Raw genomic sequence first — 26,718 nt, 5'->3', positions numbered from 1 at the left:
TGATCATTATTGAATTAAGTCTGCGGGAGCTATAAATAATGATACATCTTGTAACAAGTATTCGAAAAGATGATTTAGAACAAGGTAAAAACCTATGATGAACCTATAAAAGGGGAGCTTGTTGAAAAAAAACTGTGCTTTAAACAACCCAAAGAAATATACCATTGTGACCACATACCGTAGTCAAATACAGTAGAATTACTGGGTGTTAGCGTGCAGCTGACGAAACAGCTACATTAAAATTGTGATTTCATTTTCACCATGAAAAATCTCCATTATATTTCTTTTTTTTTACAAAACACACTTTTGTGAACTAGTCCCAGGTTTTTCCACCTGAAAGGAACCAAACAATTGCACAAAGAGACTAAATATTACTAATTATTCCAAAAAGGCTGAACTTTAAATTCATCACTGCAACAGCGGCAAAAGTGGGTGTGGCTATTTTCACTTAAATGGCTGTAACTCTTGGATGGAATGAGATATTTTCACCAAACTTGGCACATTTATGTATGGCTTCAGTCTGAGGTCATGTGAAAAAATTGTAGCACTTGGTGGCACTATAACAGGGGGAACAAACCCGCAAGCATAAACAGTATATACGTATAAGGGCAAAAGAACCTGGCTAATTTATGACAAATATACTGGGACATTTCTAATTGGGATCAAATCAAATGAATCCTAAATGAAACAGGTCTTTACAAAAGTTAAAAAAACAAAAACAAAAAAAAACCAGTACTCCCAAGAAATAGCATTCAAATGCTGTCACACTGTAGCACTGTAGCATGCTAGAAACGCTGTTCAGTGCGTGCAGGTGATACTCCATTTTACATCACAAGCATTATCTCAGTCCACCAGTTATACTATTGACTCTTTTATCGCATTCTCTGAACTGCAGAGGCCATGCGTCGTGGGTGCCGACTGGAGGATCACCTCACTTGTGAGCTCCACTGGAAGTATGAGTTGTCCCTGTGGTCGAGGGTAGGTTACTGATACTCTGTGCTGTGTGACCGAGGTCGGCTTGGGCGGCTGTGCATTAGGTGGCATCGGCCTAGCCTGCAGCTCAAGAGCCATGGCAAGTTCTGGATTGCTGCCATACAGGGCATCCATTTTCCTTGCAATTAACCCTTCGGTTTCAGGAGGTTCTTCATCGTTTTGACTCCTGACTTTCCTCTTTGAACGATGCATGAAGCATGCATACCGTACAGCACGTTTGAGGAGATGTCTACGGTATGTTCGTTGAACGGCAATGGCTGAGCGCTCTTCCTCTTTCCTCCTGAGAGTGGTGGTGATTGGCTCAAAGGAAGCAGACGTGGGATTGTTCATTGTGAACTTGGCTTCAATGCTCTCCTTCATGGCAGCCATCTCAATCGTGTCACCAAGAACCTCACGGGTAACTGCCAAAAGAATATCCAGACAGTGGATTTTGTCGCCGGTTACAATAGGTAGATCCATGGTGATTAGTTTGAGGCGGTTGGGTTTGGCAATTCGTAAAGGCTCCTGCAAGGCATCGACAAAGTCAAACAAGCGGCTGTACTCAATGAACTGTGTACCATCAACGTCAAACTTTTCCCATGTCTCGTCGAACATCGCAAAGTCGTCCTCACAAAGCGGATCTCCACTCTCCTCTTGAGCAACGTTGAAGTTCTCAAGAATGATAGCAATATACATGTTCACGACCACCAGGAACGACATGATGATGTAACTGCAGAAAAACATGATACCCATGCCAGGATTCCCGCAGTTACCCCGAACGTCTGTACCAGGATTCTCTATGTCAGGGTCACAGTCTGGAGGGCCGCTGTTCAGAATGGGCAGCAGAAGCCCATCCCAGCCCGCCGAGGTTGTGATCTCAAACAGGCAGATGATGCTGCCGCCAAATGTTTCAAAGTTGAAGATATCGTCGATGCCTGCGTGCTTTTTTACATAGGCAAAGTTAGACATGGCAAAGATGGAGAAGATGAACATAATGAGGAACAGAAGCAGTCCGATGTTGAAGAGGGCAGGAAGTGACATCATCAAGGCAAACAAAAGAGTCCTAATGCCTTTTGCCCCTTTGATGAGTCGCAGCACACGGCCGATTCTGGCGAGCCGGATGACACGGAACAAGGTGGGAGACACAAAGTACTTCTCAATGATGTCTGATAACATCAGACCTTGGGAAAGAAGAAATATGGGTTATTATAAACTCTTTAGAGTAGTTATAGTAGTAAAGCATACACTGGCGTGCATTTACAGAACTTTTAGTATCTAGTTTATCCAAATCAGTAAAATACACCATAATAAGCTATAACGGCACAATGCTTGACAACTATAGACTCATTGGAAAAACTTGGCAAAGCTCCAAAAGGTACCAATACAGATAATTCACTACAGGTTCCATTTGAAACGAACACTAGAAGAAAAAGGTCACCAACTATTTTTATTACACAAATTGGGATTACAGGGGCAGACTATAGTTTAATAAAAGCTTATTTTTCACGTGGTTCCTCGCACAATACTACGTTATGACTCCAAAACTCTTTTACCACAGTGTATGATTTGTAAACGAATATGTTTTGATGTCCGCATCACATAACCGGCTCCATGTCAATGGCTTTTCTGATGTTGTAAACTTGCTGGAACTAAACTCGCACCCAGTAGCACTGCACTTGTGACGCAAAACACAAGTCATGATAAAAGCTTAAAAACTTGTAGAATCAAGCTTAAAATGGCATGGTTACTTCAGCAAATGCTAGTTTTGTTGTTTTCGGTTAAGTTTAGAGTAGGTTTTTGTGTATGTTGTACATGATTTTCAAACACAATAGAGCATTAGCCCTGTTTGCGTCACTTACTGGATATTTCACTTTGAATGTGCCACAAAACACGCAAGAGGAAACATTTTGTAGAAATGTCACTGCAGGCATGTTTTTTTTTTGTTCTAAACTTACCTGCTACAGAAAGGATGACCACAACAAAATCAAAGACGTTCCAGCCAATAGTGAAAAAGTAATGTCTGAGCGCAAACATCTTAAGTATGCATTCTCCTGTGAAGATGATGATGAAGAACAGATTGATCTGGTACAGGATATCCTCTTTCTCAGCACTCTGGTCATCTGTCTCTATCATCATGGTCACCATATTGAGGCAGATAAGCACCATGATAAAGATGTCAAAGAACTGTTTTGTTATGAAGTCAAACACAACACCCTGGATCTTGTTCTGTTAGGAGAACAATGTAGTCGATTAGTTTTTAAAAACCTCAAGAGATCTAATGCTGATATTCAAAAAAAAAATGGTTGAAAGTCAATTAGTTATCAACGTAAGTCGAATGGTTCATACCGATGGCCTAGGGATAGGTTTTGCAGGTTTTTTGGAACCCAACTTCTTCATGGCATTGTAGTACTTTTTTTGCTCCTCCGTCATGAAAATGTCTTTCCCTCCAAAGTGCAGAAGAAACAAATATTAATTATTCTTTCTGGTAAAGAATGATCCAAATGTACAACACAAATTAAAACAATTTGGAGTTTAGTTTAAAATGCTTATCTTGGACTTCTGCTGATTGAAGTTGTCAATGATGACACCAATGAAGAGGTTGAGTGTGAAAAAAGAGCCAAAAATGATGAAAATAACAAAATATAGATACATGTAAAGGTTGATCTCATATGATGGCTGCTCGTCCACCTAACACAGAAAATAATCAATGAATGCCACAATAAGGCTTTTAAACACTAAACAGAAATAAGTTCAATCATTTAGGAACTGACATTGTTCTTTAAAAATAAGATGTTGAACAGGCAACTCATTCATTTTATTAATCTTTACCTCCACTACAGAACTCAAATCAATGGCATGACTTTGATGTCAAGACGTTTGGATATGAAAACCAACAAAGTCTGATTTGACTGACTTACAACCTTTGCCACAGGGACCATATTTCTACTTTTGGGGAAGAATTACTTAATTTTTAGTTGATTGATTACACAAAGCTTTCAAATGGCACCAAACACTTACAATATAGTTGTATGGACTACTTTAATAGTTCTTGTATAATACATTTTCTATCCCTTATAACACTATAACCAGTTGTATGAAAATAAGATTCTTCATTTTAATTCTTTAAAATGTTTGTTTCTATCTAAAAACAGCAGCATACAGGTTTAGAAAGACATGAGAGTGAGTATATAATGGTGGAATATTTATTAATTGGACACCACTTTGCATATTTTACTGTATTGTGAACTCGCAACATGCGTGCATATACTACATTATATCTATTCAACTGCATTGTAGCAGTTGTACAGGTGGAAAGATTGCCATTCACGTACCTCTCGAGAATCCACTGCAGCATACATGATATCCATCCAGCCTTTAAATGTGGCCTGTGTGGAGAGAGGCATTTTCTGAATATCAGCATGTCATAAAACCCATTTATTCAGTATGAATTTGTGCTGAGTTACCTCTCTGTCCTCTGATGCATAAAAAGGAAAGGACATGATAATACAGTTCGCTGACTGTAAATATGCTTAAACTCTGATAACATTATACTCGGTGTCTGCACTAAATTTCTCTTTATTGATTTTTTTTTAGCTTAGTTTAAATAAATGCTTTACTCTTTTGAGTTCTGAATTTGCTTGATCTTTTTTTTAAGCAAATATCATCATGTTATGACTGTTAATGGTTGCATGTGTACCATATGTAATAGAATAAACTCTACATGTCATAATAAACGTACAATTTGCAGTAGTGAGAGGTAGCCGAGTCCCACATTGTCATAGTTGACCTTCACATTGACCCAGTGCGCCTCATTGGTGTGCATCAGGGCCATACAGTCACTCTTGTTGTTGACCACATCCATGGGGAAGCGTTCCTCTGAGGTGGTGTTGATGCAGTGGTAGAACTTTCCAGCAAACAGATTGACTCCCATAATGCTGAAGATGAGCCAGAATATCAGGCACACCAGCAGCACATTGAAAATAGAGGGAATGGCACCAACCAGTGCATTCACTACCACCTGGAATTAGAGACAAATGAGTAATTGTGCAAATACGTATTTTAACTTAACTTTAAAGTTAGCATTTAAAGACATGTCACTCAGAAATGTTAAAAACATACAGTATAAAGTTGATTTTTACATTAGGTAAAATATTCTGTCCTTCTGGATGATTAAATAAAAATGGTTCTAAAAATCATTCTAGCTTTAAAGGATTTCTATTTATAGAATTTGAACCTTTTTAAACACTTGCGCTTTTCTTAATCTATTAAAGTGTTAAAATACTAAATATGAATTTCTAACTTTGTCTTTTTCAAAATCAGGAAAATGCTGCATTTTTAAAAAGAATCACATTTCCAATCATTTGGTATTTATGTGATAAGCGTTCCTCTTCTCAACACAGCGGTCATTACCATAACACCAATCCTTTTATTGACTGCTTGCTAACTTCTCCAAACACATAATGCTATTTTCCACTCCAAAAAGTGAACTTCAGATCTTTATTCCATTTGAAGAATCACTCACAAATGCATAAAGAGTCGTTTCTTACCCTCATTCCTTCAAATCTTGACAGGGCTCGAAGGGGTCGAAGAGCCCTAAGTGTTCTGAGAGATTTGATTGCTCCCAGCTCAGAATATCCCAATAAATTGGCTGTTAAACTGACTAGTGACACCTGAATAAAACAGCACGTGATCAGTACGCACAGACTTTGGCATCTGACATGCATTTGCTTATCAGGGTAAAGCTTTGGCAAACGTCAAAAAGGTAAACTCACATCCACAATGAGGAAGTCTAGCCAGCACCACGCATTCGTGAAGTAAGTCTTGAAACCATATGCCACCCACTTTAGTAACATCTCCACTATGAAAATATATGTAAAGATTTTATCAGCATACTCCAGGATAATCTTGATCACTCTGCGGCGCTCAATGTTGATATCCTCAAAAGCCTGACAGAATAAAAGTTGATGCATCAGACATACATTAATGGATTTATATTTTCCCTTTTTCTTACAATGAAATTAAAAAGCGAGATTTAATATCACACAGATGTAACTACATGCAGTTTACTAAGCATTGGCTCAGTATTGACAGACACACCAGTGCTCCGCTACTAAGGAGGATCATAAAGATGATGAAGGATTCAAAGTAGTCATGCTCAACGATAGTGAAGCAGGTTCTTCGAAGGTTCCACCACTTTTTCCCCCATCCTTCTGTGACGTCTACATTCAAACATGTAAATCGCTTAACACAACCTAAGTAAAAAGAGAGAAAAATAAATAAGATATTTCTGGACGCCTTGAGCATTAACATTCCTAATGAAGGAAAATGCATGCACACCCTCTGTGAAACAGGGCTCTGGCTCTTCAGGCTCTGGTTCTTCTTCCTCTTCAGGCTCAGGCTCAGGTTCTGGAGGCCGGTAGTCCACTGTGCTACAAACTGAAGAGTCGTCATCATTAAGAGCGGCCTGTAAAAAATGTGAGGGGAACAAAACAAAGTATTAAAGTAATATTCCCTGATATTTTGAGACTGAAGTATTGACACTTGTGATAATTGAATTTCTAGCAATAAGCATTAAACAAAAATCATTGATATATATTGATATAAATATATAAATGATACTTTTTACATGATAACATTTTAAAGTTTATTAAAAAATAAAAGTATTAACATATAAAAATGTATTCAGTTTTAAAACACTGGGGTATAAATTACTTATATATACATATATTTGCCATGAATAAAAAAAAAGTTTGATAAATTCAACTCTTTGCTAAGGGTTGAATGATAGAGATTGTGATAGAATGCTGTAGATTGTGTAAAAACAAAAACATAAAATTTACTTAATTATGTTTCTTGTGTTTATAATCTGGTGTCACGATTTTAGGAATGTTTTGTTATTTAAATGAGTTTTACTACAATGAATTAGAAGTGAACAGAATAGATTATGGGGAAATGAAGACGTTTAATGCGTTTAAAACTCAATACTTTTTTTTTAAAGGTTTATCTAGCATAACTAATAGCATTTTCTCACCATAGAATACATGGGATTTGTACATCTAATGCTTTCTTTCTTTGGTAATAGTACACATCATTCTAGATAATGAAGGAGGCAGAGAGAGGACAGATTGTTGTTTTACCTTTCCATCCTCCTCATCAGAAGATTCATCAGAGTCCTCATCCTCTTCAATATCAGACTCACAACGAGCAATAGGTACAGTCAGTGTTGGAGGCAAACAATTGGTCAAGCCATCTGCCATTTTCCCCTCATCCAGGTGGTTTATAGCACACAGTTCTATCTCTCCTTCATTATTGTCAGGAGGGTTCTTTCCTAAAATCTGGCGCAACATGCTGGCGATGAAGGCTTTGAGCCAATCTATACCCCTGGTGATGCGACCAATGGCGATCTGAAGGTTATTCATCTCACCATCATCATCACCTCCAGACAGGTTATCCCCGCTGAAGGAGCTGAGCAGCAGAGCCAGGAACAGGTTCAGTACCTGAGAAGTACAGGTCAGTATGAGGTTGGCAGGTTGAACACATAGTACAAGGAGGTCCTGTCTCTTAAGTGGTAAACGTGGCACACTTGCCATGCTGCAAAGTTACCTAGAATTTAAGCTACTCTTTTAAAAACAAAAGAGACCAATTAAATAATGTAATGAATATTTTTTTAAATGCTAAGCAGGAACTAAATTAGGCCGCTCATTTACTGAAAAACTAAAAAAGATTCAGAGATTCAGAAAGATAGAAAGATTCAGATTTTGCAATGCAACATAACAGAGAAAACAGTTTATAGATATGAGATTAACAGTTACAGTAACAATTTAGTCACATTTGAAATATACATCCATCAGCTTGGTGCAAAATTTCCGTGTTTAGGACATGATCGTGGCTAACATCATTCAAGTCTCAATAATAAAAGCTAGTTTCACGAATAATCGGTTCCCAAGTGTTACGTCTTAAGTGTCTAGGGGTTTAAAGATAATGTAACAATATTAAGGGTTTAAGAAGAGCATTTGCCCGAGCCCCTGCCACAGCATAACAACTAGAACAAGATCCCTTTAACAGGTTTTATTCACAGCTCAGAGAGTACACAATATCTTCCAAACAAAAAGAAGTTCAATTAAAAGCGAAGCAAAAACTTCAGGAGGTGGAACATTGCCAAAATAACAAACAGAAGCATTTCTATTCTGGGGGTTAAATTCTTTCTACACCTGTCAAATAAAAGGAAATCAACAGCAAAATGATTTTCTCACTCCCTATCTAAACCTCAAACCAGGAGAAAACAGGTACAGTCCAAAAGAAAAGGCGCCCACCTCCCTACAGCTTCCAAAAGGGTAGCAATCAAGAGAGTACAGCTTAGGCTGTTGGTAGCAGGGAAAAACTAAATAAATGTTAAAGGCTAAATATCTTGCAATATCTGACTCAACAAAGAGCACAAAGGTTAGCTAGCTTCTAGCAACAACAGAGTTAGTCACCAGTTCTTTAGATTAGTGAAGATTACAACCATACAGAACTCCAAAAGGCTTCAACAAACTGAGCTGGGCAAGGCTGGACACAGGCTGAGAAAGATAGAAAAGAGAATAAATAAGAGCCCAAGAGGGAATAAGACAGGTAGCAAAAGGCAAAATGTAGGTGGTTCATAGTGTAGATTGGTTCATATGACCATACAAATGTTCAAGAGCCAAAAACTCTCAATATTTTGAGAATCGTGTATTATTTTGAGGAAACCAGGCACAATCCAAGAAAACGTTGAAGGATATAATTTCATGAGAATTAAAGGGAAAGTTCACCCAAAAATGAAAATTCTCTCATTAATTACTCACTCTCATGTCGTTCCAAACCCGTAACACCTCCGTTCATCTTCGGAAACACAAAATTAAGATATTTTTGATGAAATCCGAGAGCTCTCAGACCCTTCCATAGACAGCAAAGGTACTACCATGATCAAGATCCAGAAAGTAGCAAAGACATCAGTAAAATGGCATTAGGGGTTCAACCGTAATTTTACAAAGCTACGAGAATACTTTTTGTCCGCAAAGAAAACAAAAATAATGACTTTATTCAACAATTCTTCTCCTCCTCATCCCGTATGCAGCGGTGCATCGCCATTGTGGAGAGAGTTTCACGACGCATGCACTTCATGTATGAGCATGGTGCCGCTGCTTACGTTAACACACACATACGTTGTTTACATGAAGCGGAAGTAAGTGCATGCCTCGTGATACTCTCGCATCACTGCAGACAGGATGAGCAGGAGAAGAATTTTCATTTTTGGGTGAACTATCCCTTTAAGTCATATCATTTCAACTTCATCAATTTTTTCTCACATCACAATATGGTGCAATATGTTACTTTTTCCAGCAGTTCAGTATTTAAATATATATTTGACACTGTTGATATTAATTTATCAGGGTATGTGGGGGTGTTTAAAGCTCTTGGCCAAAACAAAAATACATCATTACCAATTAATCTTCCTTAGTCAAGTTTCTCAATGCTATATTAATCGTAATAGTGTCATGATACTATAATAATAGCCCTGTACATCAAAACACACATTATTTGGCACTCAGTCACAACCTAGTGCAAAATTCCCAGACCATCTGACAACATATCAGCCTAATGTATGAAATACATCAAGCTCCCTGAGAAACACAGCAGAGAGCTGTGATTTTCTCATTGCACATCAGAGCTGTATGCCAAATGAGGCCACTGATATTTGGTTTCTCATCTTACTCTCCTCTAGCCTACTTTTTTCATCCAGCCCACTAAACTTAGAATGCAGATGCAACTCATGTCAGTACCGATGCTCTATTTGATTTCATTGCTATCCATCATGTGGGGTATTCTGCTTGTATTGCTTTAGGACCCTTTGGTTTAGCTCAGTAAAAAAAAAAAAAAAAAAATAACATGCAAATGAAAAAAGGGGAAAAAAGACCCCCCCCCTCAATTTAACATTGGAGTTATATATTCATAACTATGTACACACAGTTTTTTATTTATGGTTTTCAAAGATTTTTAAGCTGGGTCTGTCCAAATGACAGATTAATTTTTGCCAAAATATGTTACAGTTTGACACATTTGACGACGACAACAACAAAAGATTTTGGATGATCTAATTGCTTTGGATAGAAGTTAATAAGACTATTCAATTTTCAATTACACACTACTGTTTGGGGCATACACAAAAGTTTGGGGTCAGTAAGATTTTTATTTATTTTTTTATTTTTTGAAGAAATTATTATTTTTATTTAGCAAGGATGCATTACATTGATCAAATATGAAACTAAAGATATCTCTAATGTTACAAATGATTTATATTTCAAATAAATGCTGTTCGTTTCAACTTTCTATTTATCAAAGAGTCCTGAAAAAACATAGTTTCCACAAAATTATTAATCAGCACAACTTTTTTAAATAATGAAAAAAATGTTTATTGAGCAGCAAATCAGCATTTTTGTATGATTTCTGAAGGACCATGTGACACAGTACTGATGCTGAAAATTCTCAAAAATAAATTTCATTTAACAATATATTTAAATAGAAAATTGTAGTAATGTTTTACAATGTTACTATTTTATTGTATTTTTGATCACATAAATGCAGCCTTGTTGAACAAAATAGACTCATTTAAACTAATGTATGGTCATTTAAGGGTTATTTATGGTCAGTTGCATTATTATTTGCATTTATCATCTTTTTTTGGGTCATGGCCCATCAGTTACTGTATAGGTGAGGAGGTGGCACATGAATCTTCAGCTTCTGCTGCTGTGTTTCTCAGCTGTCCGTGTTTCAGTAAGACTCACTTGAGCTGCAACTTAGCACACAGCCAAGATCGAAACCGCTGTTCGCTGGCTCCAGTCATACGATGTAAATAGAAAGCAGCACTGAACATGTGGCTCTGTCTTGCAATGCATGTTTGTCCTGAAGACAAGTGCAGGAGAGTGTAACCGCATGAAGAGTGTGTGAGAAAATGTATGTTAGCCATGAGCCATGTTGAGTGATGATGCTTTTGTTAGCTCGCTAAGACAGGCCATTTCCTTTTCTCACTATGTATAACCTGAGAGGAAGTGTATTCAGTCAGAAGCTCCAGTATGGTAATTATGTGCACAGCTGTTAGCAGCTCATCTGTATCTGTTTTATATATATTATTTTTTATTGAAATTGTATTTCATTATTTAAGTACTAATACAACTTAGCCAAATAAACTAAAACTATATTCAAAATAAAAATAACTAATACTACATAGAAAAAAACAAAAATGAATAAAAACAACATTACTAAAACGTCAAAATTAAAGTAAAAATAGATACAGTATATAAAAATAAAATCAAAATATAAATATTTAATATAAAAAAACTATAATAATATATCAATGCAACTAAAACAACATTTATTGTAATATTTATTGAACTCCAGCACAATAGGGTGCCTTGCATATGAATGTTTAAAGTGGTCATATGATGTTGTGTTTGGTGTAATGCAATGTGTTTATGTAGTTTAAAGTTAAAAAACATTATTTTGCCTTTCTGAAACACGTCGACTTTTACAAAGCTCATCGTTCTGAGAAGCAAGGCGTGCTCTGATTGGCCAGCTATCCAGTGCGTTGTGATTGGCCGAATACCTCAAATGTTACGCCCCATGACGTTTCCCGGCGCGAAAACAATAAAACCCATTACAAACCAGGCATTTGTTGCATACTGTCACGAATCCTGTCCATGCTCTTCCGTTTGCTCACCACCAGATATGGTCTTCTCTTTACATTGCCTCTCACACCACACAGACTTTTACATGTCACTCCAGACTACAGTTCCCATGATCCATTGCACTGATTGCACACACACAGCTGAATGCACTGATTACACATACACAGCTGAATCCATTCAGACACGCTTTATAAGCCTTGGACTTCCTCTTTCAGATGGCCGAGTATTGTCTAGCGCATATCACTCTTCTAGCAATAGCTACTCTACGGAGCCATTTCACGTTTCCAGTCCTAGTTTCTAGTTCTAGTCTAAGTCTAGTCCTTTTGTGTTGCCTTGTTGATTCCTTTTTCCTGATCTCCTGCCTGTGTATCTTGGATTAACCCTTTGCCTGCTGTTTCGGACTCTGTTTGCACCTCGCTTGGACTGTTGCTCGTGTACCTGGATTATCTCGTTGCCTTGCGCTGTTGGATATTGTTCGCTGATCGAAGACCCACGCTTGTCCTAGGATTACTCTTTGTCTTGCCTGTGTTGTACCTGTTTGCCATTATTGAATCATGATCACGTCTCTTAATAAAGCTTTGCACATGGATCCGTACATCTCACATCTCGTCGGCTCCGTAACACATCCAGTGGGGACATAATTACTGATTATAATGACTTATACTGTCTTTTCACGCGTCGCGTTGCATTGCGGCGCGTAAACATTACCATGTCTGCATTTGTGATTGGAGAAAGGACAAACAACAAGCACTACTCTACACAGCTCAAAACTCGCGTTTGAATAGTCAGTAGCAGAAACGTACTTACAGGCTGTGAGTCAGAAGCACCAGACTATCCTTGCAAAGTTGAAATCGCCCCACTTTATAGAAATAGTCTTTGAGCAAGCCAGCATTGTAGGCTACTCTCCTGCCAGGTTCAGGAAATAGTCCTCCGTAAATTACGCTGCACACACTCGAATATTTGCGTTGTACTGCTCTGGAACAGTGTTGTAAATACAACATATCCACTGATATCTAGTTGTGTCCTCTTTTAGAAGCCCAAACAAAGTAGTTTCGCTTTCACAGTGTCTCCAGGACATGGTGCCGGCGGCAGCAACAATACTACAGTGAGAATAAAAATCACACCCCCTTTCTTTACTTAAACATTTGGGCGGTGTTATGAAAATCTCCCCACATTGTGACATAGACATGTGGGGGTGTGTTTGAATGAATCGTTTTAGGGACAAGTCTTAACTTTTATAAAGAATATCTCTTTGGTTTTGAGACTAGTCTTTGCAACTTCAGGGATCTTATCTTTGCATAAACAGCTTGTAACACTCTGAAGAGAAAGGAAAACTTGAAATCACATCATATGACCCATTTAAAGGGGTGGTTGACTGCTTTTTTTTCTAGGCTTGATTGTGTTTATGGGATGCAGTCTAACATGTGTTAATGCTTCGTTTTTAACAACACATATGTTTTCACATAATTTACCTTTATTCTACGCTCTGATGATTTCCTGATTTTAGGAAGCCCCTTTCTCAGAAATACGCAATGGGCTCAGATTGGTTAGCTGGCCCAGTGTGTTATGATTCGCTAAATCGCCAAGTGCAGTACAGAAATGTTACACCCCTCACCCCAGTGCATGTGCTCTGGTTGTATTGTAAACAATGGCGTCGTCTATATTGCTTATCAATTTGAGCATGATTGAGAATATTAGTGAAGAGGATCGCACAGAACCTGTGCAAGCACGGCTCTCACAGGACGTTTCGGAATGGTATGTTTCTTTGTTTGTTATTGTCTCATACCTTTAGATACGCTGTTATTTGTAAATGCTACGGCTTATGTTAGCTTTTAATATACGGATTTATTCTGATTAAAGCTTTAATACAGCAGAATACAGCAGAGCGGTGGGTAGGCGAGGAACGGGATTAAGAACCGCTGCTTTAGAACATTGATTTTGAAACTTGTGAATCCATTAGAATCGTTAGAAGACAGAATCACGATTCACAACTCTTCTCAAAAGCTCTTCTCTAAAGCAGCATATGGCCTCGCCCCCTTTGTTGCATGTTCTCGGGGGCGGGGTTTATGTAAATTTCAGGGTTTGTGATGATGTCACCAACCCGGGAAGTAAGTTGTTGTAGTCCCTACAAGTCGTTTTTGTAGGATTAAACTGACATAATTTTAAAAGACAATATCTCCGTTTGCATTGAACTTTCAGCATCGTTACTTTGCAGATATTGCATACAGAAACAGCAACATTACACACTAACAAAAGTTTAAAAAAGTGAAATTGCAATTAACCACCCCTTTAAATGTAATGACTAATTAACACCTGCTTACCCAGAGAAATCAGACGCTAACTGCTTTGCCACCTGAATGTCAACAACAGCCGGCCTGCAATCAGCTGTGCTGAAAATCCTTTGGGTTTGGCTTGGTTGCTATGCTAAAGCTTCAGATCAGTACAGCTTCAGGGTAACAGTTATAAAGATTAACAGCTTAGCAGGGACAGCAGATGTCTAATAATAATAGTGTTCCCTTTGAGTGTGGAAGAAAATAGTAACATATTAGAGCTGTGCTGTACTAAAAGCTTTAGAAGTTCTTGCACAAGCCCCACTATTATTGTTTTACAGGACAATGTACTGTAAATGTATCTTGATTTAAGAGTATTAAGATATTTATACTGGAAAACAAGTCAAAAAATACCAGTTAATAAAATCATCTGTGCATCTGTCATCAGATGCTAATTCACCAAATCAGCAAAGTTAAGTGTTTTTCTCCCATAATATTTGACTCTCGTGTTTTCACAATCTCCGCTTCACCTACCACAAGGTTTCCAATGACCATGACCATCATGAAGACTATCAGGCACATGCTTGCTCCTGCCACCTCCATGCAGTCCCACATGGTCTCGATCCACTCTCCACACAAGATCCGAAAGACAATGAGGAAAGAGTGGAAGAAGTCGTTCATGTGCCAGCGGGGCAGCTCGCAGTCCTCAGAAATCTTACAAACGCAGTCCTTGTAGCTCTTGCCAAAAAGCTGCATGCCCACCACGGCAAAGATGAAGACGATGATGGCCAGGACAAGCGTTAGGTTCCCCAGGGCACCTACTGAGTTGCCGATGATCTTGATCAGCATGTTAAGTGTGGGCCAAGATTTAGCCAGTTTGAAGACACGTAGCTACTTCCAGCACATCCGTCAGAGAGGGGCACAAACACACACACACACACCGTGAGAGACACAATAGCATACAAAGTTAAACAACATACCATTTTTATACTAGGGTGAGGTATTTCTTAAATCCATATATTTTTCAGAAAACATAAATCACACAAACCATGAATTAAAAAAAGGTTCTGAGGGGCTGAGATTCAGACTTACCAAACGGAAGGACCTGAGAACAGACAATCCTTGAACATTGGCCAGTCCCAACTCTACCAGGCTGAGTGTGACAATGATACTGTCAAAAATGTTCCAGCCCACCTGGAAGTAGTAGTAGGGGTCCATAGCAATGAGCTTAAACACCATTTCGGCTGTGAAGATTCCTGTAAATACCTTGAAGAATAACATTTAATGTGGTGTGAGATCCTTCTAATAACCTGAATTAATGGCAGCCAATTAAAACCTGTTAATCATGCTTTGCTGTTATTTACAATTACAGTTACTTTTTCCTGATGCCAATGCACTTAAATGGCTTTTTTAACATTTGTGTTCTGCTATTCAGGGATATATGCTTTCTAAGGCAAGCCCAGAAATGGGGGAAAAGCAATAAGGCCACTTGTTACAGTTAACACATTAACGAACAAGAAATAGCAATAAGCAGCAACAGAGTTTTCATTTGATACAGTATTAAGAAATCTTTGTTAACATTAGTTCATTAATATACAACAGTTTATTGTTAGATCATGTTAGCTCAGGTCCATGAAAAAAGATTTGATTTTAGTAGTGAATGTTGAAATGAACAATAACTGTTAATACTGTACTGGCTTTAGAAGTATTTTCATATTAATGGAAATAAATGTAACCTTATTGCAAAGTGTTACCAAAATACACATATACAATCTATTACAGTTGCTGTTTACGACTAATCACACGTTTATTAATATAACATTTATATCATTTAAATCATTATAATGAGCCTTTAATTAATAAGCGCTCAAGCACATGCATAAATCTTGCCACAGTGCACTGGCAGAAGTAATGATTATTAATGTGCCAGGGAAAAACAGTAAGGAGACTGCATTAACATTTTAATAATTTGATAAACTAGTGTTTTCTTTGTTTTCAGCTTCAATGATGAAGTCGGCAACAATGACTCGTCTTCTCCGGAGTAGTGGATGCGCCTGTATGAATGATTCGGATTACATAATCTGAGAATTTGTTTTCCATTTGCATTGGTTCATTTGAAAGTAGACATTTCACTCTCTATAGATATATTTTTAATGTCTGTAAGGCAAAGATATACACGGAGCTTCGCGCTGAAGTTCACAGAGACCGAGACGGCAGAAAGCGTATCCCGTTTGCTTTCATTATTTTACAAAAGCGTGGTATTGTGAGTACACACAAATAAATGTAGTCTTTACAGATTTGAAAGATGTATTACTCTTATCTGTATGAGCAAAACTGATGGAGTATTTTAAGAGTGAGCGCTCTGACGCCTCCATCTGTCCTGCAGTAAGCGCTACTGTTCAGCTTCCACACTGCAGACACTTGAAAAGCGCGCATTTCTCTAGGATAACATTAGATTGAGCGACCATGTAAAGTTGCTAATACTTACATATTTCAGATAATAAGCCATATTTGAGGTCGATGAATGATAGGCGAGCGTTTGGATGTCCTGCCCTATATACTGTATTTCCATAGCTTTTAACGATCTGCTACGGATTGTGTGCCTGTGGATTTTTTTTTTTTTTTTTTTTCTGCGACTAAGCGAATAATCAAATTTTAACGATTAGTCGACTATTAGGGGGCAGCCCTAGTTATTTGACAGTAATACATACGTATTGAGACTAATACTAACCAGGTTTCCCACTGAGAGAACATGTTCGAAATCCGGACTCATGGGGTAGTGCTCCATGGCCATGAAAAGTGTGTTGAGCACAATGCAGATGGTGATACCTAAATCCACAAATGGGTCCATCACAACAAAATGAACCCACTTCTTAAATATGATCCAGGAAGTGCAGCAGTCCCATTTCAAGAAAATATCAGCGAACTTATACCAGCCAGGGGGACAAGGCCTCTGAGCATCTTCCAACTCTAGGGAGACAAAGAGAGATTGAAAACGCTATTTGAACAGTTCCATTAAGACTAAGCAGTGAATGAACACCAGCAGAATGACAGCAACAAGTTCTGCCAGTCTAAAGTCAACCCATGGCTCTGAAATAGTCCAAAGATTAGCACCACTCAGATGAAGTTAACAGGTTTTTCTCCACACACAACGTGTCTGACCTTTGCTTAGGATAAATCTCTATCTTCACATGCTCTCAGGCTGTTCTGTCAAACCATGGCACAATAATCTAGGAAACTGAAGGGACATAAAAATTTGCCAGTCTAAGCCCAGTGCATTTACATTCCTGCTATTGGGACTTCACATGAAATATTTGAGGGTTTTCAGCGTGTCTTTGATCATGTCATGGTTATAAATGTACTGCATTTTAACTTTTATATGCCAAACGCTTTTGGTGTCTAAAATCTTGAAGTCCTGTCATTCTGAAACATCTGGAGCATAATAAGCATAATAAATGGAAAAATGTGCTCCTCAGTGACAAAGCTACTTAATAAGTCATTTAAATGAATATCCTTTTAATTTGAAGTTTCTTCAAGCTAGTACCCTCCATAGTTGCAGTGAGCACACTGATAGCACTAGCTGTTCTCTTGGAGAGTTTGGGCTGGTCCAGGTGCTGCATGCTGTGTTTGGAGCTCATGGACTTGTGGTCTTCTTCAGCTGGTAACTAGAGGATAAATGAAACAGTACAGATGTCATCACAATGGCAAAACATACTAGTACTAGTAATACTATCTGGAGTGAAGCAATTTTGATTTTATAGTTCTATTTACCATTCAGTACCATTCAATAAGTTCATACTGAATCTGGACATATACGGTACTATTAGCCTGTGGTATGCATCAAAAGGTCATTACAATCATGAGATCATCAACATTCTGTCAAATGTGTTGAAACTTTTGACTGGTTATGTATAGAAAAACACTAATCAGAGGTGTAAATAGTACTGAAAAAAATGTACTTCCGTTAAAGTACAGATACTATGTCAAAAACTGTATTCAACTGAAACTCCAAGTACCTACCCCAAACATTTGAGTGAAAGTAAAAATACACACATTTAAATGTAGTACTTAAGCATTTAAAAGAAAAATGATGAACTTTGTAAAAAAAATTCTCATTGTTCTGGCTATATAAATCTATAAAACTAAAAAAAAAAATTTTTTATGGAAAAGCAATATTCTGAAAACTGTTACCTGAACATTTTCAGCAGATTATTTTACAGTGATTTAACAATACAGTGATTTTTAGAGTAATAATTAATAGCAATCATGAACCGTGTTCACACTTGACGCTTGACTTTAAATGAAATTGTAAGTAAAAAGTATTGTTTTTATCTTGTAAATGTAACTGAATAAAAGTACAAGTTTTAACAGAGATGAAGTAAAGTACATATTCCCAACAATATAGTAGTGAAGTATTATTACTCAAATTCTTTAAACCCCTGACTCTAAAAATAATGTTAATATACTCCTGATGTCAAAATTATATTACCTCTTTGTCAAAAGAGGCTCTGTTGACAACGAGGCGAGGCACTATTCGGCCGTTACAGTCCTTTATAACATCATCACCGCCAAGACTGTGCAGGGAACCTGTCCTGTTTGACCTTTGTGTCGCCTGGCTGGCCAAAGATGCTTTACTGCCTGCCTGTAATTTAAATAAACCATTATATATCAACATATCAGTGTAACGTATCAATGTAAATCAATTAATTGCAAGTTTTTAGGGGTTTTGATATGCATTACATTGTCAATATGATTACATTGCGAAGCTGAGGTAGCGCTAGTCTTTAAATAATTTAACCGTATTTTAAAGTGAAATCATATGGTAGTCACCTGACCTCTTGATCTTGGTTCCTGAGTTGCTCAAGTAATCTTTGAAACTCCTCTTCTTTCTCACGAGCTTCAGTCAAGGTGGCTGCGTTCTGCTCATCGTATGCCATAGCAACCACAGCCAAAATCAGGTTGATGAGGTAGAAAGAGCCCAGGAATATGATCACCACAAAGAAGATCATGTAGGTCTTCCCAGCGGCACGAAGAGTCTAAACAAGATGGAAATGGAATTTAATTTGCGTATACTATTCCAACAGATAAACAGACATAAAAACGACTAGTTAACAGACCAACTGAAAGAGATTCTCCCAATAGTCCTGAGTCATGAGTCTGAAGAGGGCGAGAAACGACCAGCCAAAGTTGTCATAGCTGGTGTAGCCATAGTTTGGGTTTCGTCCAGCTTTCATACATGTGTAACCTTCTGGGCACCTCCTTTTAAAACAACAGACAAATGTCATTATTCTCTTTATCTTTTCATACATAAATCTTGGTTGCTTTTATGGTGTATTACAATTACATTGGAAGTAACTGAAAGCACCTAATATTATAGACAGGCTATGTTGAATTACATGCATTTTTTATTACTGAACGTAAACAAACTTACCCAGCATCAGAGCTGTTACCACATATCAAAGCATCTAAACTTCCTTCCACAAAGTATTGGTTTTCTGCAGAGTATAACAAATATAAAAAATAAAGTTTATAGCAGGCAATATATTAATCATTCTATGGTTTCTTTCCCCAAAGTGACTTGCAAAAATAAAAAAATCACATGCATTAATACATTTGCGTCTAATGTTTAAATTCAAACCTCAAATGAAAAAAGTAACTGTAAAAAATTGAAGCCAGTATCATTCTAACATTTTTCACCTTTTACAAAATGCTGTTATTATTATCTTGCAATTACAAGTAGTACTTTTTGTTGTTTTAACTGTGACGACATAACAGAGTGAAAATTGGAAATATTTAATAACCTTGACCTGACTTCACCTTTATTCTCTATGTACGCTTTGAAATCAAAAGTATCGGTGACGTTGAGGGTGGTGTCATTGACCATGGTGGAGTTGTAGTCATCAAAGATGGTGCTGTTGAGAATGGGCCAACGGATGCACTTGTGGCGTAGATTTCCCATGAACAGCTGCAGGCCAATGAGGGCAAATACAGCCAGTGCAAAAAGAGTCAAAATCATAACATCTACCATCTTCTTGACAGACTGAATCAAAGCCCCGACGATGGTTTTCAAACCTGAGCGGAAAGTACAAGGTGAAACCTTTTTGAAATTATTTTTGGAAAAATATGGAGAGTGGAAAATACGCAAAAGAGAAACAAACCATTTTTTGTATACAGTATGTATGACATATAAGTAAAAGACATATGGTAAAAAAAAATACAATGCAAAGGTATCATCATTAAATTCTAGAAATAAATGTTTGCTTACAAAGGCATACAAGAAAACAAAAACATTGAAAACATTTGCTTTTGTGTTTTTCCATTTTGTGTGACTTTAAAGAACTGTTGCATTACATACAATTTGTAACACAATTATTACATACCAGGAATAACTGTGATTGTTTTGAGAGCTCGAAGCACACGAAATGTCCTCAATGCTGACACATTACCAAGGTCTACAAACTCTGTGATGTACCTGGAAACAATCAAACCATAAATCACACTGTTAAAAATAAAGGTGCTTCACGATGCCTTTGAAGAACCTTTTTGGGTAACGCTTTAGATTACAACCCGCAAAGAATACGTAAGTATACTGAATTTACAGTGTACATTTCTGTAATTATAGTGTACCTCTAAAGAACGCACGTGTAGGTATAAGGGAACAATATGTTACGTTTGGGTAATAAGTGGGTAACAACCAGATATGCAACCTGCAAAGAACTGCGTAAGTAAACTGAAGTTGCAGCATAACGTTTTTGTAATAATAGTGTAGGTATAAGGGAATATTATGCAACGTTTGGGGAATAAAGGGGTAACAACCTGTAAAATTACAAATCATTTATACTGTAAGTATAAAATTGGAAACTAAGGGGTACCTATTGGGATACTAAAGGGGTACTAAATACAACATTTGCGGGCTGTTAATTAAAGTGGTGCTTGTTCCCCCCTTATTCCATGTAGCTACAGGGTAAATACAACATTTGCGGGCTGTAAATTAAAGTGGTGCTTGGTTCCCCCTTATTCCACGTAGTTACAGGGTAAATACAACATTAGCGGGCTGTTCATTAAAGTGGTGCTTGTTCCCCCCTTATTCCATGTAGTTACAGGGTAACTACAACATTTGTGGGCTGTAAATTAAAGTAGTGCTCTGTTACCTCCTTATTCCATGTAGTTACAGGGTAAATATAACATTTGCGGGCTGTAAATTAAAGTAGTGCTCTGTTACCTCCTATTCCATGTAGTTACAGGGTAAATATAACATTTGCGGGCTGTAAATTAAAGTAGTGCTCTGTTACCTCCTTATTCCATGTAGTTACAGGGTAAATATAACATTTGCGGGCTGTAAATTAAAGTAGTGCTCTGTTACCTCCTTATTCCATGTAGTTACAGGGTAAATACAACATTTGCGGGCGGTTAATTAAAGTGGTGCTTGTTCCCCCCCTTATTCCATGTAGTTACAGGGTAAATACAACATTTGCGGGCTGTAAATTAAAGTGGTGCTTGTCCCCCCCTTATTCCATGTAGTTACAGGGTAAATAGCTACAACAAACTGCACTAAAACCATTGTTTATACAGTAGGTCATACATTATATATCAGGTAATATAACAATAAACATGGTGACTGTTTTATTTAATTCAAATATTATTTGAAATTTGGGTTTTTAAATTAAAATCACATACAATATGACAACAGTAACAACACAGGCAACAGATAATAAAAGATTACACCAGTTCAGAAAAAGCAAAGCAACTTATACAGCTTATACAGTTAAACCAAATTCTTTTGAAAAGTTTGTTTAAGAACAAAATTAAGATTTTGTTCAATTTGTTCATGTTTTTCACTCACTGACGAAGTTAAACTATTATGGCCAAACCATCACGTCAATAAACACACAGTAATAAACACTGAAAGTCAATATTAAACTATGTATTATAGCGAACTGACAGGATTTTACCGTCTTTGTTTTTGCCGTTGTGATCCACGTCCGAAAGCACCATTTTGACTACTTCAGTTACTACTTCAGTGACAGTTACTGCATTGAGCTTTACTGCTCAATGTTGTGAGAACATACTCGGACAAAACTCTCCAGTTTTAAAAGAACACATTCCAGTCAGTTTCAAAAATCTCTCTCCTCTTCGTTTCGATTAGTTTTCTTGTATTTTCGACACATATTCCTGTCAATTGGGTCAAATCAAGTCAGCTTCCTAACGCAACAGTCTCAACTGAGCGTTTTGAAACAACAACCCAGCATGTTTAAAAAGTAGGCCTACACAGTGTACGTTTTTGCTAAATCACTTTCAAATATAAGATTGTTTTATAGCCTACATACCACGTAATATTAGAATAGGTACCACTTAGTTTCAAAATACTTACAGTAGAAATAATTTGTAATTTTACAGGTCATTACCCCTTTATTCCCCAAACTTCACATATTATTGCCTTGTACACGGAGGTACTGAACAGGTACACTATAATTACAAAACAAATTACACTGTAAATTCTGTTTACTTACGCAGTACGTTGTGGGTTTTAATCTAAAGTGTTACCCCTTTTTGTCTAAATGGTTCCATAAAGAACCTTTAACATCTCAAGAACCTTTCTGTTTCACAAAAGGTCATTTGTGGCGAAAGAAAATTCTTCAGATTATAAAAAGGTAAGAAAGAGATGGTTCTTTAAAGAACCTTTGACTGAATGTTTTTTTGTGGAACCAGAAATGGTTCTTCTATGGCATCGCTGTGAAGAACCTTTTGAAGCACCTTTATTTTTAAGAATGCAATACGTGAAATGGGCAGAAAAGTCAACTAATGTATATGCTTGGAATACAGAAAAACAAGTAATGCCATTTGATTGTAATTATATAGTAAAGAGGGATCAGCAAAGTCTTCAGCATCTGATATTTTGTGTTCCATGGTATAAAGAAAATTGTACTGGTTCACAATTATAAAATTCTAGTAATCCTCTAGTAATTTCTTTGGGTTAGCTGTTCCTGGCGGTGGAAAAAGATTGGTTTTAATATTATGTTATATTGAGATCCGTCGACCACTGTGGTCAAATGACAACATTAGCTGACAGTATTTGAGATTCGACAGTATTTGTTTACATATACATACATGCAGCTTTTCATTTCACAAGATTGAGTGACAAAGTGGACTGATGATTAATTGATGGACTGGAGTCATGTGGATTACATGTGGATTATTGTGATGTTTTTATCAACTGTTTGGACTCCCATTCTGACAGCACCCATTCACTGCAGAAAATTCATTGTTTAGCAAGTGATGTAAGGCTAAATTTCTCCAAAAATGTTCTGATGAAGAAACAAGCTCATCTACATCACCCGAGGAATATTTTTATGTGATATTTTTAGGTGAAATATAAATAATATACATGCGTGTATATATATGTATACTGTATGAATTGAAATACTCACGCCATGCTGATCACCATGAAATCAAGCCAGTTCCATGGATCACGGAGGAATGTGAAAGGTCCGATGCAGAAGCCTCGAGAAAAAACTTTGATGGTTGCTTCAAAGGTATATATACCAGTAAAAACATACCTACAAAAACAAATAAACAAATCAACATTTCTCATGAATAAATTATCATAGGTGCTGCAGAGCCGCTATTACAACTCGAATTCCGGAAATGTTGGGACGTTTTAAAAATTTTAATAATATGAAAACTAAAAGAATTTCAAATCACATGAGCCAATATTTTATTCACAATGGAACATAGATTACATAACAAATGTTTAAACTGAGAAATTGTAAAATTTTATGCACAAAATGAGCTAATTTCAAATTTGATGCCTGCTACAGGTCTCAAACTAGTTGGGATGGGGGCATGTTTACCATGGTGTAGTATCTCATATTCTTTTCAAAACAGTTTGAAGACGTCTGGGCATCGAGGTTATGAGTTTCTGGAGTTTTGGTGTGGAATTTGGTCCCATTCTTGCCTGATATAGGTTTTCAGCTGCTGAAGAGTTTGTGGTCGTCTTTGATATATTTTTTGTTTAATGATGTTCTCTATAGGTGAAAGATCTGGACTGCAGGCAGGCCAATTCAGCACCCGGACTCTTCTACTACGAAGCCATGCTGTTGTAATAGCTGCAGTATGTGGTTTTGCATTGTCCTGCTGAAATACACAAGGCCTTCCCTGAAATAGACGTTGTCTGGAGGGGAGCACATGTTGCTCTAAAACCTTTATATATCTTTAGCATTCCTAGTGCCTTCCAAAACATGCAAGCTGCCCATACCGTATGCACTTAGAGATGCTGGCTTTTGAACTGAACGCTGATGACACGCTGGAAGGTCTCCCTCCTCTTTAGCCCGGAAGATACGGCATCTGTGATTTCCAACAAGAATGTCAAATTTGGACTCGTCTGACCATAGAACACTTTTCCACTTTGAAACCATTTTCCACTTGAAACCATCCATTTGAAATGTGCCTTGGCCCACAGGACACGATGACACTTCTGGACCATGTTCACATATGGCTTCCTTTTTGCATGATAGAGCTTTAGTTGGCATCTGCAGATGGCACGGCGGATTGTGTTTACCGATAGTGGTTTCTGGAAGTATTCCTGGGCCCATTTAGTAATGTCAATGACAGAATCATGCCGATGAGTGATGCAGTGTCGTCTGAGGGCTCGAAGACCACGGCATCCAACAAATATCTTTGGCCTTTTCCCTAACGCACAGAGATTTCTCCAGTTTCTCTGAATCTTTTGATGATGTTATGTACTGTAGATGATGAGATTTGCAAAGCCTTTGCAATTTGACGTTGAGGAACGTTGTTTTGAAAGTATTCCACAATCTTTTTACGCACTCTTTCACAGATTGGAGAGTCTCTGCCCTTCTTTACTTCTGGGAGGCTTTGCCTCTCTAAGACATCCCTTTTTATAGCTAATCATGTTACAGAGCTGAGGTCAATTAACTTAATTAGTTGCTAGATGCTCTCCCAGCTGAGCCCTTTGTTGCCCGTGTCAACTTTTTTGAGACCTGTAGCAGGCATCAAATTTGAAATGAGCTCATTTAGTGGATAAATGTGTACAATTTCCCAGTTTAAACATTTGTTATGTTCTCTGTGTTCTATTGTGAATAAAATATTGGCTCATGTGATTCGAAAGTCTTTTAGTTTTCATTTTATTCAAATTTAAAAAATGTCCCAACATTTCTGTAATTCGGGTTGTATACTGTGCTAGTATTAATATTGATCATACATTATAAATCAGTTGTAAATTACAAGTATACATTTTTTCTATTACATATTTGGGATATATTTACAATAGAAATAAAAAATAAACCAACACAGAAATGTGTAATTATTTCCTACAGATATTTAACCTTTGGCAGCAGCTATTTGCTAAGTGTAAATACAATATAAAACAGTATGCAATAATAACGTAATGAGTGCAAATTATAATTTCATCATTAAATCATTAAATGGACGCTACCTTATTGGGACAATAAAGCCCTCCCTACACTATCCCAACCACACAATGGTAGCTTCTGCCAACAAGGTGGGCTGTTTGCACTTTGTTCATGTTTTTCACCCACTGACGAAGTTAAACTATTATGGCCAAACCATCACGTCAATAAACACACAGTAATAAACACTGAAAGTCAATATTAATCAATATTAATATTAATATTAGTAAATGGAGTGTAAATAGACACTCCATTTACTTTTTCATTACTCTCCAACCTTTAATCGCTCCAAAATTATTCAAGACTTCTACAAGTACTCAACAGATTCAACAAAGTCACTTCTGATGAAAATGTGTGTTCACACAAGGCAGCTCTTACTCGACAGTTTTACTCCAGGCTGGAGGGTTACTCATTGTCATGAACACGCAGTTGGACAGGATGGTGATCATGATGAGCATACTAAAATATTTGAAGTACAGTCAAGGTAAATATGGCAAGTAACTGCATCAATCATAATAATCATTACAAAAAATGAAATTGAAACGATGAGAATGAAAAGGATATGAATGTATAAGAATTTTGATGGCTCCTCTTCTGACAAGGCTAAAAGGACTGATACAAAACATCGCTGGTTCAGCAGTGAACCTGTAGATTGTGTTTCCCTTACTTATGACAATAAAAGTCTGAAAATAAGAAAGAGGTTAACACAAAGGGTTAAGAACACTTATGGACACTAGATGAACAGAGGTTTAGTTTTAAATACAGAGCACTGCTCTTAACATTTATGAGTGTGAGACTGACCTTCTGTGTTTTATAGAAGGGGTCTATGTCCTCCAGAGGAGTGTTGAGGAGATCCACTGGTGGGTCACCATAGATCATTGGCAGGCACTTTCCTGCCTCTAAATCACTGCTCGGGGCCTGTGGTTCCTCCTCAACCCCCTCTACATCCTCCCTGGTGCTCCTCTCCTGGATGAGCCTGTCGATTTCCACCAGCGACTCTGGGGTGAATCGGTGGAGGACGTAGTTGCCTGTGCGAGGGAGCAGGCTTGCCATCTTGGCATCGCGAAGAGATACCACCTCAACGGGGAATCTCTACACCAAGCTCCTGAAAGAGAGGAAAAATATCTTTGAATTATGGCAAATGTTACTATGGACTTCATATATGAAAATCATTTATGAATATGTAATACAGTGCAGTTTTACGGAAAACCAGCTAAATTAAAATAAAAACTTTCTCCACTGCAAAACTTACATTTTTTTGTTGTGAACATATTGCAAGAGATGCAAAGAATGAGAGATGCTCTCCCAAAGCAAATTATTCAGAGTGAAGCATCTTTAAGATGT

General features: G+C 37.3%; 1 protein-coding gene across 1 annotated transcript; it reads right to left on the bottom strand.

Moving 5' to 3' along the window:
- Window positions 1-855: 855 nt before the first annotated feature.
- On the bottom strand, window positions 856-26,427 carry LOC306857640 (sodium channel protein type 4 subunit alpha A; the record flags this gene model as incomplete). Its single annotated transcript, XM_079397665.1, has 25 exons — window positions 856-2,153; window positions 2,928-3,198; window positions 3,319-3,423; window positions 3,523-3,660; window positions 4,305-4,358; window positions 4,712-4,990; window positions 5,520-5,642; window positions 5,745-5,918; window positions 6,070-6,224; window positions 6,310-6,436; window positions 7,110-7,469; window positions 14,480-14,836; window positions 15,038-15,211; window positions 16,677-16,915; window positions 17,490-17,610; window positions 18,435-18,587; window positions 18,781-18,981; window positions 19,063-19,204; window positions 19,377-19,440; window positions 19,763-20,017; window positions 20,326-20,417; window positions 23,374-23,502; window positions 25,753-25,833; window positions 25,930-26,057; window positions 26,176-26,427. 25 exons carry the CDS (start codon window positions 26,425-26,427, stop codon window positions 856-858), a joined length of 5,472 nt encoding a protein of 1,823 aa, XP_079253791.1.
- Between the last annotated feature and the right edge of the window lie 291 nt (window positions 26,428-26,718).

This window comes from Barbus barbus (assembly GCF_936440315.1).
Source record: "Barbus barbus genome assembly, chromosome: 38".
NCBI classification, from domain to species: domain Eukaryota; kingdom Metazoa; phylum Chordata; class Actinopteri; order Cypriniformes; family Cyprinidae; genus Barbus; species Barbus barbus.
This window is presented reverse-complemented; position numbering and strand designations above follow the sequence as displayed.